We start from the raw sequence: 17,533 nt of genomic DNA on the forward strand, positions 1-17,533 counted from the left end.
TTTGTCACTATTACCAGTGTCTTAATGCATCACTGGAGCATTTCCTGAATTCACTTTTCTGTTTTGTTTCAGTGCAGGCCCTGCTTCCCAGGGGCCCTTCTCCACTCTCACTGCTTCTGGAACATTTCTGTCACAGTGTTGGTTTGGGAGCAGGGTCCCAGGTGGAAGCCCTGGGCAGATACAACCTCAGCCTGGTCCCCTGTCCTATTTTGGTGGAAATTTTGAGTTCAATTCCTAGCTTTGCCACAGACCTGCTGGTCAGCCTTGGACAAAAACCTGTCACTAGCTGAAAACCATGAAGGGAGAACAACACAAAGGTTGCAGAAGGCAAAAAAGGTGTTTATGTAAAACTTCCAAAAACCAGGGGGTCATTGCTGGGACATCAGCCTAGCAAAAATTATAAATTCCTATAAATTACTGAGTTACTTTTCAGAGTTATTACAGCAGAACTGCAAAACCAGAAATCTTATTTTGTTTTCAGTTTCTCCGTGCCTTGTTTCAGAGACTGTATTTCTTATAAACAAGATTCTTATTTCAGTATTCATTAGATTGTCTGTCAAGGAGAGCAGCTGGTGTTGATGAATTGATTAAGACACTCTGAGGACGGTTCAGCTTAAAGAAGAAAAGACACAAAAGATTTCAAAGACATAGAAGGCTGCTGTGAACAATAAACAGCTTTCTTCCCCCCACACACATTTAGGATGGACAAAATGCTACGTTTTTAATTGCACAGAAGATCCAGAATAGATAGGAAAGTGTTTTACCATTAAGGTTATTGCAGTTAGCTTTGGAGAATAGCCTGGCAGGACCAGGCACGTGCAGCTCCGAGTGCCAAGGGTCCTCCCACACCTCCAACCTCAGACACTGCTCCTCACCTTCCTCATCGCTTGGTGACTTCCCATTATTTTCAAACAGAAACTCCAAAAAGCAAAAGTATTCCCCTTTATTCTGCTCATTTACAAGTCCTCACAGAGAAAGTGGAATAAAATGGCTGAAGAGCTGGACATAACTCTTGGAATTCCTATATCCATGTAAAAAGTGATCCAGCTGCAAATGCAAGAAAGTCACAGTGTGCTGATTCCAAACTACCAGAGCACTATGGGCACAGATTTCTCATCCTTGTTTGTTATTGTCCAATTCAGAGGTACAATTTACCTGCAACTAGAAAAGCATTTGATGGAAACACTGAGTTGATTTATCCACCCAGCCAAGCAAACATTAATAAGCCAGGAGATAAATAAATAAATGGGTCAACAAGTATTTCACTCTTGAATGCTCAAGGTAAGAAATCATATACCTAAAGCCCCAAATTGGAGATCAATCACTGTCCAGACAGCAGCACCAAACTACATCTCTATAGAGCTGACATTTCCAAGAAGTATTGGAGAATTTCCTGCTTGAACAACACACAGGGCAAAGTTATAATTTGTTCCCTATGAAAACTATACTGAATGATTTTCCCATGGAATTAGCTGCAGGAACTGGATAGAAATAAATAGAATAAAATAATAGAATATTTAATTCAGCACACACAGCAAGTTTTACCAATCTGAGCATGAGATGGTAAACAACAGAATTGCAACTACACAAACTCCTACTTCTGTGTCTTGGGAATTGGCTCCTGGCTTCAAATTACTCACTGCTAGAAAGCAGTTTGTTCCCATCCACCTAATCAGCACCTGACTTTTCTGCAGTGTTCAAGCAAACTGAAGACAGATGGGCTGTAGCAATAGAAAGGGAAAGAACTGCAAAACTTTCAAGTAACTATTTAAGAAGTAAACTAAGTGCAATTCTTCACTATTGTCCTCTGGTGGGAATTTGCTACTTTAAAAACTAATCACTTATGAGAAATTAAGGGATATATATCAAAATTACCGTGGCTCCCAAGTAATATGAATACATGGTGTTGTATCATTAAAAAAAAAAAAAAAAAAAAAAAAAAAAAAAAAGCTCTTTTTCCATATTTATAAAGCAGAGAGCCCCAGTGCAACCCAAGTGCAACAGCCAGCAGACACTGTGCTCCAAATGGCTTCTGGAATTGCAAATGATGCAGCACCACAACTCCCTGAGCAAGAAAGAGGCTGTGGGGACCCAGTGCAGCTTTGGAGAGCCCCCCTTGTGCCCCTCTGCCTGGCATTTAATAAAGGCAGGCCTCACACCTTCAGATATTCTTGTCAGCAGAAAAAAAACATTTGAAGCAAGGTCAAAGGTACAAATTATACTAAATGGAGCCTGCAGAATGCCATGGTTTCCACCAAGGCTGAGACAACACACAAGGAGCAAAAGGTGCCTTAGGCTTGTGGTATGAGCACTTCAGCACAGTGGCACAGGAAACTTGATCTTTAATGGATGGATTTTTGATATGTCAGAATAAAAAGTCCTTCATCCACCAACATCTCTTTTCAGAAGTGCTGCCCTAGGTCTGCTTGCACTGAAGTAATTGGGAATTTCCCATCAGCATCACTGTGAGCTGGGCCCTTTGATTCTCTAATTGGGAAGGCAGAACACTCAGTCCGAGCTGCCACCAGTCCAGTGAAGTCTTGAAAATGTCCAAGAACATGTAACTGAGAAAGCTCAAAATACAGCGCTCTCAAGGTTAAAATCAGGGCACTCAGCATCTAGAACACGTCAGAAAAACTTGGTGGAAAAAAAGATAATAGTCTGCTGAAAATACTCAACCTCTATTGAGATGTCTTGACATTTTTTTGAAGCCAAAATCTTGAGTTAGTAACTGAAGAATTAATCTGGAAGCAGAACCTTTTCATGAGACATCTGTTAAGAAAACCTGTCTTTATTAATGCTTCAACCAAGCCTTTATGGCACCAATTTTCAGTTAATCAGATAACCACGAAAGCCCCTGCACTGCAGAACTCCTGGGTCAGCTTTCCTTAAGGACAAAATACTAACTGGGGCATCATCATTCTCTACAGAATCATCAATAAATTCCTCCCAAATTATTATTCCATTACAGCTGCCCTGTGCTGACATCAGCAAACCAAAGATATTGCTTCAACTTCCGTTAAATCATTTCCCTGTGAGGTAGGGAACATGGACTTTATGAATACCTGAGACGACAAGCTCCTACAGAGTTGTAAGAATCAGGCTGTAACTAAAGTCCAAAGGGAAGATTTGGGAAGCAGTGAAGTAAGGCACCTACCTGGAATGCTGTCTCCTCTTCACAGGCTGGATCTGCCCATTCACCACCACGTGAGAGCAACATGTACATAACACAACACTGCTCTGTGGCTGCTGCATTTGCACTAATGAAATATCAGCTCACAGTCTGTCTCAGAACCATGAAACTGCTCCAACATTGCTGCCTCAAAATCCAGGTGATGCAGAAATCCTGCAATGAGCTCAGACTCCAGGTGAAGGGAAGGCAAGACTGGTTTTACACTTGTAAATCAGAGTCCCTCCTCTGTTTTCAATTCATTACAGGGACTTTTCAACAGCAAGTTTCAAAATATTAGAATCAGTTTTGATAGCATTACTGAGAAAGCTACTACGTTTGGATACAGAGCAATCAGCAATCTACAAGAAAAAGCAGCAATTTCACCATAAATTGGTGACACATTGAAAAGAAACATTGACACATTGAAAAGAAACTGTCCAGGTTCCCTCACTTGGATTATGACATGACCCACAATTCCAAAGGAATTAAATCATTATATGTATGATGGATGTATGCTATTTCACATGTGAATCTGGATGGTTTCACACATCTGAAATACAGTAACACAAGCAACGTTGCTCTGCACAGCCGAACTGTGTCGCTCTGTACCAGCAGATCTCCCCGATGTGAGATTCCATCACCAGGGAGGAGCTGCTCCCACGCCTCCAGAACCTTCCACACAGCTGGGCTGCAGATGCAAGCACCACTGGACTCTGCTTCTGTTCCACAGGTGTAGGGCTGAGGGGAAGATGGAGCATGTAAAACACGAAACAAATCAGTTCCCCTAAATGGAACAGCAGGACATGGTGGCAGAGGATGGTGTCACCATCTCAGGACCTACTGTGTGCTCACAAAGATCCTGCAGCCTCACACTGCATTGGCTCCTGCTGCTGTTTGCACCTTGTCTTATGTGAAAATGTGCCAAACCAAACATTAAAAATAGTGTTTCAGTCTGTCACTTCCCCAGCCTAATGATCTGAAAATCTTCCATCCCAAGCGTCTAAAATTATTGGTATATAACATTCAGCCAAGGTAATATCAAAATATATTTTATTCTGGACCTCTTTCAGATCTGATTCAAATTACAGTTGTCAAAGCAATACAATGCAAAGGGAAACTGCAACAGAAAATGTGCCTAGAAGGGATATAAGGGCCTTGGGGACAAATCATTGTGATGTAGAACCAAAATACATCATAAAGTGTAATTAACATGGTCCAGGACAGTATAGAACATCTATATCAGTCTTCTTTAGACAATAATCATGAAAACTGAACAATAAAAGTCCTTTAAACAAGTACAAAAAACTGTCATGGGCTGGTTTACACTTTTACAACAGTTGTAGTTTAACTGGATAACTGAAGAAATGATGCAGACATTTTAATCCAGTGCTATAGGTAGGCTCACAGAATTAGACCCAAAGGATTTGTAACTCCAAATGAAACCATTACAACTACAATGTCAATGTCAGGAGAGAGAGAAAATTACTTCTGTATTCTAGAATTACTGTTCTGCACACTGCAGTCTGTTGAGGACAAGATTGCAAAGTACACTGGACTAGCAACAACATGCAGACTGTTTTCTTGTATTTACCCACAAATGTCAAAAAACATTATGAAGTAAAAATGAATGATTATTTTAAAATAAAAAAAAAAACAAAAACAAAACAAAAACATGCCTCAAGTTATTGTCAAGCTTCAAACTTAAAGGCAGAGAAAGCGAATTATGTACTCAAAACTACTGATCTGAAGCACTATTAACACTAAATCTGCAATCCACTCGAAACGGCAGATTTTCCTGGTTTGTCTGCCTCCCACCAGACTGACAGTGAAGACAGTCACACTTTCACAGCTCGTGGTATTTCAGAGCTTTCTCTAGAGGGAGAAGTGAGGACTGCTCCATGTCTCTCTCCCTACGGAAAATGTCAGGGATCTTGATGGAGATTTACTGCTGTCTCCCGAAGCCGCATTTGCTTCTAACATGCCACAATGTTGCTTCTGCTTTCTTCAGGCGTCTGGAGAGGGTGGGAGTGATCCCACCGGGGAATGGCTCTACAGGGCTTTGGGAAGGGAGGAGCTATCCTGCCTATCAGCCAAAAAGGAACTGGGCTAAATCCAGCAGGCCCTGCTCTGGCAAAACCCCACAGACACCGGGGGACCCTCGGCTCGAGGGGGATGAGGCTGATTTTGTCCACACTGGGGGCTCGGCACGGCCCCGCACCGCCAGCGCTCGCCTGGCAAGGGAGAAGTGACAGACAGCAGGATTCCTGGTGAAGGAAAGATTGGAAAAATCGGGTCCCAAGGCTCCCCTCTGCTGAGCAGACAACCTTGTATTTACAGGCTGAACCCCCCAGTTTGCAGTGGCAATGAAGCTCCTTTAATGAATTAACGTGTCAGCTGCTGAGGTCACTCTGCTGGCAAACCGGCACGGCCGCCCTGTGCCACCCGCTGCTCTCCCTAAACACAAAGGACATTCCCAAGGAACAACGCCCCATCAGATGCCCCAGCATGAGGTAAGCAGTGTAAGGAAAAAGGAGTGCTTTTTAAAATGAAAATCAATTAAAACTGGTAGAAATCTTTGGCCTTTCTCTCAAGATGCATTAAAGTGTCACGAAATCAAGAAGCATGCTTCGAAATGCCATGTCGCTCTGACTCTGGTAACTACTACCTCCCCTCCACCCAACCCAGAAAAAGAGGCACTTTTAGTGTTTCATATAAGATTTCCAATCATCTAGTAGACATGCTAAATAACCCTGCACAATGGTAGTCCCAGAATAAACTCAGTTTATCAACATTACAAAGAGTCTAAAAAAGCTTTTATGAAGACCTAGATATTCTCTTAACTACACTAAAAAGTCCACTGGTTGGGAATCTTTACATCAATTTAAAAATGCAGAAAAAGGTGAAGTAAAAATAGAAAAAGACAAACTCTACAGAAACCTGGAACTGGTCATGCAAAAATGACAAACGGGATTCTGAGATGGATGCACAGAAAGACAGCGAACTCAAGAGCAGTTCATTTCTTATCCCATCATTAATTCTGAGCCCAGCTTTTCCCCTTCCTTTTATCCTCTGTTTGGACTTTTGCCTGTTATCGCGTTGAACTGATAAAAATAGGAATGACTCCATCTGTAAGACTGAGCGTGCACGCACACGCCACACGAAGTCAGGGCCTTGCTGCCATTTGGCTTCCCCTTTGAAAGGAGCAATTTGGACAGTCTACCCCACCCTGGAACACGAGGCCTTTGTGCTGTAAAAACCAGCAATTAACGTCACGGTTCTGTGGTGTTTTTGTCTGGTTTTTGGTTGGCAGGGTGGCAGAACGCGGCGTGCGGCGGCTCCGGGCGTGCGGGAGCAGGAGCAGCACTGTGGCATGCGAGGCAGGACAGCAGGACAGCTACGGCTGGAGCTCGGCTCGGGGACACTGGCCTGGGGACACTGGCCCCATGGCAGCGGGACACCTGGGCTCGGGGACGCTGGCCTGGCCCCACGGCAGCGGGCACTGCTGGCCCTCGCCAGGGCACGGGCTCTGCCCGCGCGGCCACGGCGCTCGAGCCAACGGAGCCGACGCTCCTGCCCGCCCCACACCTGACAGCCCTGGCCTGGACACGCTGGAGCTCTGGTGTTCTCTAGTTCTGAGTGTGTGATGCTATGCTGAAGCAACTAGAATTGCAACCAAAACAGCTGATGATTGAGAAAGAGGAAAATGGCAATACCCTAAAACATGGCTGTGTGATTTTGCAGCTATGTCACAGAATTCCACAATTCGGTTTAGATTGGCTGAAAGAATCATCCAATAACTTTTATGAAAATGAATAAACTGTCCATATTAAAATACAAAAGTACTATCAAGAATCACTTCTGACTTTCAGATTTAAATTCAGTGCAATTGACAAATGCATTGCTAAACGAAAAATGCAGCTTAAACGTACTCAAAACATTTGTGTCTATTCCTGGGAGCACAGTTTAAAATTATTGCACAGATTTTTTTTTTATTTTTATTTTTTTTTCATTAAATGACAGAGGTCAGCCACAGTCATGGACCTCCAGCAATAAAAGCAATATTTCAAGTGCCAGACACTCAATATATTAGGTTTCCTACATATTGTAACTCACAGGGTAATTGCTCTAAACATTTGCAATATGTTCCAAAACCCTAAAAATAGCTGGCACAGAACCACCACAGATAACTGTCTTTATGGATATGACTTGGTGTTGGTTTTAAACGCTGTGTATGATAGCAGTATAATCCTGGGGTGTATATAAACCATGTATTATTGTTGACTTGTCTTAACCACTGGCAAATTGCTACCCTACCTTAGCCAAACTCAGACTTGCTTCAAGTCATGTTTATTTCACGGAAATAGCAGAAATCGATGCCTAAAGAACAATGGTTAAAATGTCAAAGCTGCATTATCTCAAATGAATTTATACTTAACTTGGAGGGGGGAAAAAAAACCCCAAACAAATAAAAAAATAGGTTAGAGACTAACAATCATAAGTCACAAAATTAATTGTGATTGAAATAGTGTTATAAAACCGATAACTTTGCAAAGCTCTGTAATATAAACCATTCCTTAAGTAAAATGTCTGTGACATAAATTTGACAACCTCTCTTTTTATAAATTTACACTCTTGGAATCTTATGCAAGACATGATGCAACCTTTTCAACTACACATACGCATAAACACAACCTCATGCTATCATTTACAAATAAAATCACTATTAGTATACTTTTAATCACATGAGCAGAAAAAGGTTTGCCATATACATCTGTCATTGTAAGAAAAATACTTGATATTGTAAACAGAGTAAAAGACACTATATAGTAGTGATTATTAAAAAAATAGCAGCTTACATCTACCCTATATTTGGAAAAAAATGTAGTCACAAGATACAATAAACTGCAGGACTGGAGCAGCAGGGGAATTAGTGCAAGTATTCATCTTTTAAATAAGCTGAATCACTGCTATTAAAATAAACTTGAAGCAAGTCCTCTGTTTAAGATCTTTTTTTTTTTTTTTTAAATCTAAGGTAGTAAACATTTTGCCTCTTAATGGCAGTGTTATCAAATATATGCCAAAGATTTTATTTTAATAAAGAAAAATTACATGAAATACTTTTAATACTGGAGTTTGGTTACAATTATATGTATAAGCTCCTACAAATAATGATGGGCAACTTTCAAAGAAGCTGTGGCATGAACCCTTGTCCAGAAAGATCTTAACCTCTTAAACAAAATCCCCCAGCTATACTTTGCTCCTTTTCACAATAGTGCACAATTTAACCATACTTTAGCTATGGTCTTAAAGCAACAGAAGATGCATTTGTCTTCTTTATTTTTTTTCTCCTTTTTTTTTTTGCATCCCTGTTTGTTTTCTTATTCCTGTGTTTTTGTGCCCTTCTGTTCTTAAGTTTGGCAGAATTATGTCCCAAGTAAGAAATTACTGCATTTCAGCCATGTCACCAGAAAAATCAAACATAGCATTATACTCATTTCCATCCTACTTTGTAGATGAGAAGGATGTGGAATATCACACCACAAAGAAGGATTTTTTTTTTTTTTTAAATTCTTCTCTCCCTAATCCCTTTTCCACCCTCCCTCTGTTCACAAAATTGTGCTCTGGGAGCCACAAAATGTACCAAACATTATCAGGTTCAAACTACCTCTTCAAAGAATGCATCAAAACATGTTTCAAAGAAACACCTTTTTTTTTTTTTCTTTTCCAAGGTGAAAAAATATAAACAAGAAACTAAATCACTCCCTTACTTCATGCATCCGTAAACTTAACCAAAACAAAACAGAAAACCCAATGTTTAAAAGCGAAGGAAAAAAAACTACTGCTGCAGATTTCTGTAAGTCCATTTTCTCTGTACACACAAACTGCTCAACTACTGAGAAGGAAAACAAAAATGCCCCACAAATCCACATGAGAATGGAATTCATGGGGGAAGGGGTAATGAAGGCTGCCATTAGTATCTTCTGATTTTGGTATGTATATGGGTCTGCTCTTGTATATGGTATATTTCTCTCTCTCGCTCTCTTCTGTTTTTCATATCCAAAAACCTTTAAATGTTATTTTGGGGCACAGCAGATTCCAGCACTTGGTGAACAGGATTCACAAGCTGTGACAAAACTCTGTCATCCTCTTCAGGGTGTAAATTTTTTTTTTTCTTTCTCCTCTTTTTTTTTTTTTTTCTCCTTTTTTTTTTTATATACAGTATATGTATATATTTCTTTTACATTTGGCTGTAGTGGACTGGCCATGGTTCGATTGGGACTATAGCAGTACATGGGTCAGGGACAGTCATTTTGGCTATGTACACATTCATAGTCGGTCCATGGCTTCCAACTAAGAGCGCTATTTCCGGAGGTCTAGTACACAAACCTGCAACGAGAGAGACACACATACAGCAGCTGCACAGCACCACGGGGTTTACAGCTCTGGGTGAAGTATCAGAGCAAAACTTGCCACGTGGATTGTGTAAGCTTAACCTTGTGTCTATTACAATGATTAAATAATGACCAGGTGAGCCCTTTATGAACTAAGGGCACTGCTGCCTCCAGAATTACTATCAGAGCAGCAGCAACATCTTATGTAAGCTGTTTGCCTGTTATTAAATACTGTGAGGCTGAGAACTTACTAGAATCTAGTTTGTAAAAATATAAAATGAAATTAAAGTATATGGACAAGTACCAAAATAGATCAGAAAACCAGTTAACAGTGTACAAATTCCAGTTTTAGTCTTCCCAAAATCTCCACTAAGTAGTGCTTCTGGGTCTGTCAGATATAGAAATCTATTAGTAAAATATAACCACACACAAGATAACACCAGCTGCAAGCACATTTACAACAGAGTGGAGGAGAAGGGCTTTTGCTAGCAAACAATAGAGAACAAATTAAGCCCAACATTTTTCAAAATATCAGAAACTAAGTGAAAACAGATCTATTCCAAGTACAATCAGCCTCTTGGGCCAAATTAATTGGAGGACTGGAAAGGTTACACAGCATGTATAAAAAAGGGTCATCTGGGGGGGGGGGTGACAATCAACTTCTACTCAGGATATGCCTTGAGCTTTTGTCCTTTTATGATATTGCCTACACTTACAAGACTAAGATGATATAAAGACCAACCAAAATTAATTCTCTAAAATTTAGGCTTCTTAAAATCCAGAACTTCCTATTTTGTGATTTGAACAAAACAACCTTACTTACCAGCAAGGAGCATTCAGGAGGGAATTGCTTTGGCACCTGTGCTAAGATGCCACCTGAGACTCTGCATTACTAAGCTGCCAGGATGGCTTTTTGCTGATGTTTGTTAAAGGAAGCTACAGCACTTCAAAACACAATTCCCTTATCAGCCTTATTTTACTTTAATTTTGCTTTTCCTTAAGTATTCCTCTTCTTTCTTTGCAAACCATGGTGAGACAGAGGCAAGCAAAAGCCCCAGGACTGTGCTCCTTAGGGAGACCCTGCACATTCCCATCCCACTGCAGCTCTCTGCAGGGCAGTGTCAGAGCAGCCAGGAGGTGATGCTCCAACACCCTGCAGTGAAATGACAGTGGGAGCATTCATGATTAGTTAAACATGATTTTATTCCCTGCTTTTCCTAGGCAAAGTAAGCAGACTGATATTTATATATAGCTGCTGACATTTTTAGGAACTTTTTAATTACAAGCATTTAGAAATCTGCACTTTGTTTTGCTGTTGAATGCAATGCAGAAGGTATTTAGTTTCTGTCATGCATTATAATAATATCACCTACACTGAGCATTTTCCCTTGAAAAGGGCAGAGAAAAAAAAACAAATTTGTTTCCAAACCAGCCACACTGAACACACTGACACAGTAGACCCCAGAAGGAACAGAAAATATAGACTGGCGATATCTCCACCTTCTGAGGTTTTTGGACTGCAATAAAATACCACAGCAGGGTTACAGTTGAAAATCTACAGGTGAGCTGGCTGTATTCAACCTTCAGCTAGAGAAGGAAATTCTGTCTCCATTGTGGGTTATAAGATTTCCAGATGACGTTTGTTATTAGAACACCAACCAAGTCAAGCAACACTTACTGAACCATCTGAAGCACTTGCTCCAACTTTGTCTCCTGCTGCATTCCAGCAAACCTCAAAAATCCCTCCTGTTCCCCGATAACTGTGAACTAGGGCACCTGTCTAAAAAAGGGACAAGGCAAGCAATTAACACAACAAAATCAAAGTGAACAAGCACAATTTGTGCATGTAACATTTCCCCACTGCTTTGAAAAGCTAGAATTCTCAGAGGAAAGTGGTCCAGAAGAGATTTGTGGACAGTCTCAGCACCTTGTTAAAGAATGTGGCACAACCATTGCATCTTGAGCTCCTGGGTTTGACAGGCAAAACTGGGCATGGTCACGACTACTTCCAGTTACTAAAATGAGCCTTTCTGAAATTAATACCCAATGCCCAGTAGCCAGATTGCATCGTGCCTGACAACAAGGTCTTTAGACTTTCGAACATAACAAGCCTTTTTCTTCTGCCAGAAATACAAAACAAGTAATAGTGTCCATTTGAGGAAGTTCCATAGAAATACTTTGTCATCATTATCTTCCCTCATTTTGCATTCTCTTGTTTGTCAGTGAAATTCAATGAAACAGCCAATCAGATTAGTATGTCTACACCCAGTCATCATTTATCACAAAAGCCCCTGTTTTATCAGGAATTAAAAATTCAGAGTTAATGAAGACTATTTTTGGATGAAATATGTTCTTGGAGAGACTTTTTTCAATGTGGGGTTTTGTTGGTGAGTTTTTGGCTGGGTTTTCTGGTTTGTTTGTTTTTTTGTCTTTTTGGTTTTTTGCTAAGACAACATAAACACAAGTATTACTTCACCATAGGCAAGCATTCAAAGTGAGGAATTAAATATACAACCATTAAAAGAAATTATCTCAAAACAAAGAGAAAACTAGTGTGTTAGGAATGACAAAGCTCTTTTGTGAAGTATGATGGATAAACAAAGGTTGGAAGGATGGAAAAGACCAAAACACAAACTTCTCAACACCGACAAGAGCAATACCTGTGTATTCCAGATGTGTACACATTTGTCAAAGGAGCCACTGGCCAGGTACCTGCCATCAGGACTGAAAGCTACACTGTACACAGGTTCTTGATGTTTTGTCAGAGTATGAATACAAATTCCTCTGTCTACATCCCATAACCTAACAGTAGAATCAAAGGATGCACTGCCAAGGAAAAACAAAACAGATTAATTACATCTCAACACAATATATTTTTGTTGCTAATACGAACAGAATATGATAAAGTATCTTAGGTGCTTCAAAACATTCTGTGAATTTACATTTATAGAAAGTGAGGTAAAAATAATGTTTAACAAGCATTTAAAACCAGGAATGAATAGTACCTTGCTAACATAAGATTGGCATTTGGATTATTTGTTCCTGGTCCTGTAGGACTCCATTTGATAGTATAAATTTCTTTGTTGTGTGCTTGTAAATCATGGACACAACTGTCTTGTTTCATACTCCAGATCTATGAAAAAAAGGGAGGAAAACACAAATAATTTATTACAATATTGTACTAAAATACATTTTACATGTTTTTTCTGTATCATTTGCAGGCTGACTTATCTTTTAGGCTACTCAAAACATTTGCTATGATTGCTATGTTTCTGGAGTAATTATGCCAAATTTTATTCCAAGACCTTTCATTCTTTGTGTTCTAATTCCCCAGTGAGGTTAATTAATAATAAAGGTGCTGCCTGTAGAAACCAAACTGCCTGAGTGAACTGCAAACCACTTGAAAAGTGCAGGGATGAGAGCAGATGCTGAAATGAGAAGAGCAATATGTAAATGCTCACGTCTGAGTTGATAAAATATCACGGTCCTATTTTTAAATGAACTTCTTGCTACACAGACTGAGTGAAATAAAGGGATAGTAGAGAAATTTTCTGTTTTCATACAAATCCAGAGACACAAATACCACTATGGCATTTTCCTGACTTATTAGTATTTGCACTGCCAGATTTCAGTGTTCAGTACTTCACAGAGTTCATTAGAGGACTCCAACTCCTGTATGTTCATGCTCAACAAACAAAATAACTTTATTCTATTAAGAGTTTACACGTCCTCTACTGAAGGGATTTGGGAAAGCTTTTATACCTTTTCCTACATGTGAAATTTGATATGGCAGATAACCACCTGAATGCTATTTTTAATAATATCTGTCTCAGTAATGCTTTTAGTTCATTTTTTGTTGGAAAAAGCTACCAGGAGCATGTTTAAGCCCATTCATGTTTAAGATGCAATTGAGGTGTATGTGTAAATAAATGGTGCTTTTTGGAACTGCTGCTTTGCTGAAGAGGAAATTGATCTTCAATGTGCAGACAGAATTGAAATTGTATTTCCAGTTTAATTGATGGGATCAAAATCTACCTTCTCTTCCCAAAACTAGCACAGATGAAAGAGCCCATATCAGCTGCCCTAGAGAATATTATGCTGCAGATAGAAACTGACCAAGCAAAAAAATCACTAGGCACCTTCCATGTGCTTCCAAACCTGGTATTTATTCCTTCTGCCATTGAAAAGTAAGTGACCCACAAGTGATTAGTAATGTGTAGACTTATCCTCCAGCACTTGGCTTTTGAGCTAATCCTGAACAAAACAATAACATTCTTTCCAGCCTGGGCTCCATTCAGAATAGCCACCAAGAAGTTAATTGTCTGAATCCCACAAATGCTGACACATTCCCAGTTGTCACCTCTCCTTATGGAGAGGCAGCAGCAACAGCAGCTCAAGCTCCAGACTGGAATTCATCACCCTGGAGTTTTCATCTGTTTAAGTATTAAATACCTGGCTTAAGCTGGATATTTTGACTCCATCCACTGCCAACAGAGAACAACTGATGCTCTCAGGGGTTTCCTCATCACACTTGACTTAAGATACTTAACTTAGGAAAGGATAACTTCCTCTTCAGCAGTGCTAGACAGTGCTGACTGGAGATGTCTAGACACCTAGCTTTAGACTGGAGGCTTAATGCTTAAGTGTTTGTATTTAGATAAGGTGATTTCCCTTGCCAGAGCCTGACCATGTGCCAGCAGGAGGGATATTCATTCAGCCATTCCCTGATTAAATAACAGTGAGCTGGATAGAATTAACTGTCCCAAGGGTTACCAGTAGGACAGTGCTGTCAATGTAAAAAATGTATCCTGAAACTCTACCAAGCACAGTGCTGAAGGTCCCAGTGAATGTAAAGCATCTGTACCATGGAAGCAGCACAGGCCTGTCAGGCATGAACAACCTCACTTCTGCTGGTGACAGGTTTGTAAGGATCTCTAGAGTGCCCTGAAATCACATGTGTAAGCTGCAGTGTCCTCTGCACTCACAAGTTTGTCCCTGTTCTACAAGAAAGCACGTAGCTGTGAATCACTTGGGAGGACAAGTGTAGGTGTGATTGAAAACTGCAGAATGACTCCTGATGAACTGGAAAAATCCAGGAGTGCACATGGCCTCTGAAGAAACAACATGCCAAAGATCTTCACTAGAAAGAAGGGGAAAGCAGAAGAAAACCAGGAAAGGATCAAGTCACCCATTCTTGTATGTGCTACCTGACATGCATTCCAACTTTTTTCTTTTAACCAAAAGCAACCATCAAGCATGACAGCTTAATGATTAATGACCTGATTCTGTGAACAGCTAAAAGCACCTAATAAATCATGCTCCAAGTCTCAGGCTAGCAGCCTGTAACAAGTTCTCTGGACCAAAGCTTGGTCCTGATTAATAAGGATTTCTAGGATTGCCTAACCTTGTTATATTAAAAAAGAACAAATACAGGACAACACAGCAAGTACAGCGATACTGCTGGAATGTCCAGGCTAATGGAGTGCATTCCAGAGTCTACAAAGACAAGGGCCAGCCCCAGAACTCCCATTACCTTTAGAGTCATGTCATCAGAGCAGGATGCCAGCAGATTGCCAGTTGGATCCCATTTGATTGCATTTACTTCATTCTAAAAGTGAACAATGAGAGTAAGTCAGAGTTTTCCATTATAAAATGATAGCTTACAAAACATAAAGCTGGACAGCAGTTATGAGCATTTGCATAATTGTCAGGATTTTAACACTTAATTTTTATTCATAACTTTGCCTTCAATAACAACTAAGAGCTTTTTGCTATCCATTTATCACATTTCCCATGCATTCTTGTACACCACCTGGTAAAGTTTTGAAGTTGCCATGCTTCTTCTAAAGCTCACTCTTGCACCCTGGCACTGGTAAAACAAGCTGCACATGGGGATGAGAATTGTTCTGATAATCACAGAGATTGTGATTACTTTAAGACCTTAACCACAACTACCTATGTGTGCATCTACTGCCTGTAGCCAATTACACAAGTGCTGGGTATTGGTAAGTTTACTGAGTCCCCAATCTCTCACTAATAAAAATATCACAGAGCAACCCCCTTTTTGCAGTACTTACTGTGTGACCCTGGAAGGTTTTGATGGGCCTATCTTGTCCTAGTTTACAAACGTGAATACACATGTCTGTGCTGCATGAGGCAAATGTGTTGTTACTCTGCCAATCAACATCTAATGCTGGTGCTAAAAGAAAAAGAAAGATATTTAAAGCTATGATACACACTCTGCTGGAATCTGATGTACAAATTTAGCATACACCACCTTGGAACACAAGGAAACAATCGTTAATTTTACAGCAGTTCTGAAGATAAACACTATGAACAGCAAGAAATGCAGCTAAAACAAGTCTTACACAAAATGGAACAAATTTAATTTAAGTCATCAAAATATGGAACATATTTGAAATCAAAGTTATACAGAAGACAGTGCAGCAGGAACGTCAAGCTGTAGTTAAGTCATCTATAAAGAAATCTCAGGAGTCAGCACAAGGAACAGGTTCTCACAACTTCACACATCATCATGCATGAGCTCATCTCCACCAGCAGCTCCTGCTCGTGCTCAGGGATGGGTGAGGATTTATTTCCTTTCTTAATTCCAGCATTTAAGGTGTGGTAACTTGAAGCTTAATCATGGGCAACATGTTCCATTTGATCAAGCCAGCTATTTATGGCAGACAGCACAGAGAGAAGTGCCTGGAGTAAATGCTGAGTTGATGTTTCTGACTGCTGTCATGGCACTGGAAATGTGGCACGAGCAGAGTAAGGACTGGGAACAAGACACGTTTCTTAAAGGCCCTTCAACGGCACGTCTGCCATCCTGTCCATTCTGTTTTCCAGCTAATTCTGGCAGGATTGCTCAGCACACAGCCCACAAAGCAATTTGTCTGACCTCCTGCACTCCCACCCCCGCTGGCCAGCGAACAGCTTTCAGCTGGTTTGTGGCCAAACAATCCGGGGACAGCGGAGCAGTGGGACACGGGGTGGGATCTCTGCAGCAGGAGGACGAAATGCAGTCCTTAGGTGATAAACACCCTTGTGGCCCAACCACATGATTTGTCTGCCACCATACTACAGAAAGTCAGGAATACTTGAATTATTTATCTCTTACGACTTTGTTGGTACTGCAATAAAACTATGAGTTATAAAATCAGAACAAATCTATCTTTGTTTACATTCTCAATATTCCAATACGGGACTATAAGTAACCAAAGACTAGCTGTAAGATTTTTAAATTATGCAAATAAGAACCACAAACATCAGATTTTTAAATTTAGTTTTTAAAATAACATATTTTTGTCTTTTCAGATGACAAATCTGAATGATGAAATCAAGACTTACCAGAATGAAAAGGAAACTGCTGCTTGGCTTCGCCAGTGTGGGCATCCCAAATAATTGTGGTCTGTGTTAAACAGATAAATAAACAATAAACAAACTTGTACAATTGCTGCTTTCCCCACAACTATCACCACTCACAAGTATGAGAATACCTACCCTGCTCACCATCACCCAAACCTGCTCTTGATTATACATTTCTAGAGTTTGATCCAGTACTAAAAGAAATAGTAGTAGATGTACAGAAAACAGTAGAAAATTTAAGATTGCATTAGAAAGGTCTTTAGCCATAACATTTTGGGGTCTAGAGGGAAAAAGGAATTTGTGGGCTTTTAAACAGTGTTATCCCCTTAGCCCTATTTATATTCTTGTAATCCATTCCACACACCTATTTTAAATTCAAATACTTGTATATTCAAATTGTAGTATCAGCTACTTACTTGTTCCTAAGGAGATATTATTAACAATTAGTCACATACTGAAAAATTTAAGGGTGTAATTTCCTTCTATGTTGTTCTCTGCCAATACTTTCATAACCTTCTGGTTAAAGAAATCTTATGTGACAAAATCAGTATCTTATCATCAGTATGTTATATGCCAATATCCCTGCCCTACCTCAATG

The 17,533-nt window shown here is 40.0% G+C and overlaps 1 protein-coding gene across 2 annotated transcripts in view; it reads right to left on the reverse strand.

The window, feature by feature from the left end:
* Nucleotides 1-4,205: 4,205 nt before the first annotated feature.
* The window catches only part of TBL1XR1 (TBL1X/Y related 1), a 108,352-nt gene continuing 95,024 nt past the window's right edge, over nt 4,206-17,533 (reverse strand). For both annotated transcript variants that reach the window (XM_053951813.1, XM_053951812.1), the window contains 7 exons: nt 16,918-16,978; nt 15,642-15,763; nt 15,098-15,172; nt 12,570-12,697; nt 12,225-12,390; nt 11,243-11,344; nt 4,206-9,559 (listed from right to left, as the gene is read on the reverse strand). In XM_053951813.1, the coding sequence (XP_053807788.1) occupies nt 9,533-9,559; nt 11,243-11,344; nt 12,225-12,390; nt 12,570-12,697; nt 15,098-15,172; nt 15,642-15,763; nt 16,918-16,978 (681 nt within the window). In that variant the 3' untranslated portion in view covers nt 4,206-9,532. The remainder of the gene's footprint in view (nt 9,560-11,242; nt 11,345-12,224; nt 12,391-12,569; nt 12,698-15,097; nt 15,173-15,641; nt 15,764-16,917; nt 16,979-17,533) is intronic.

The sequence above is a fragment of the Vidua chalybeata genome, chromosome 10 (assembly GCF_026979565.1).
Source record: "Vidua chalybeata isolate OUT-0048 chromosome 10, bVidCha1 merged haplotype, whole genome shotgun sequence".
Taxonomy (NCBI): Eukaryota; Metazoa; Chordata; class Aves; order Passeriformes; family Viduidae; genus Vidua; species Vidua chalybeata.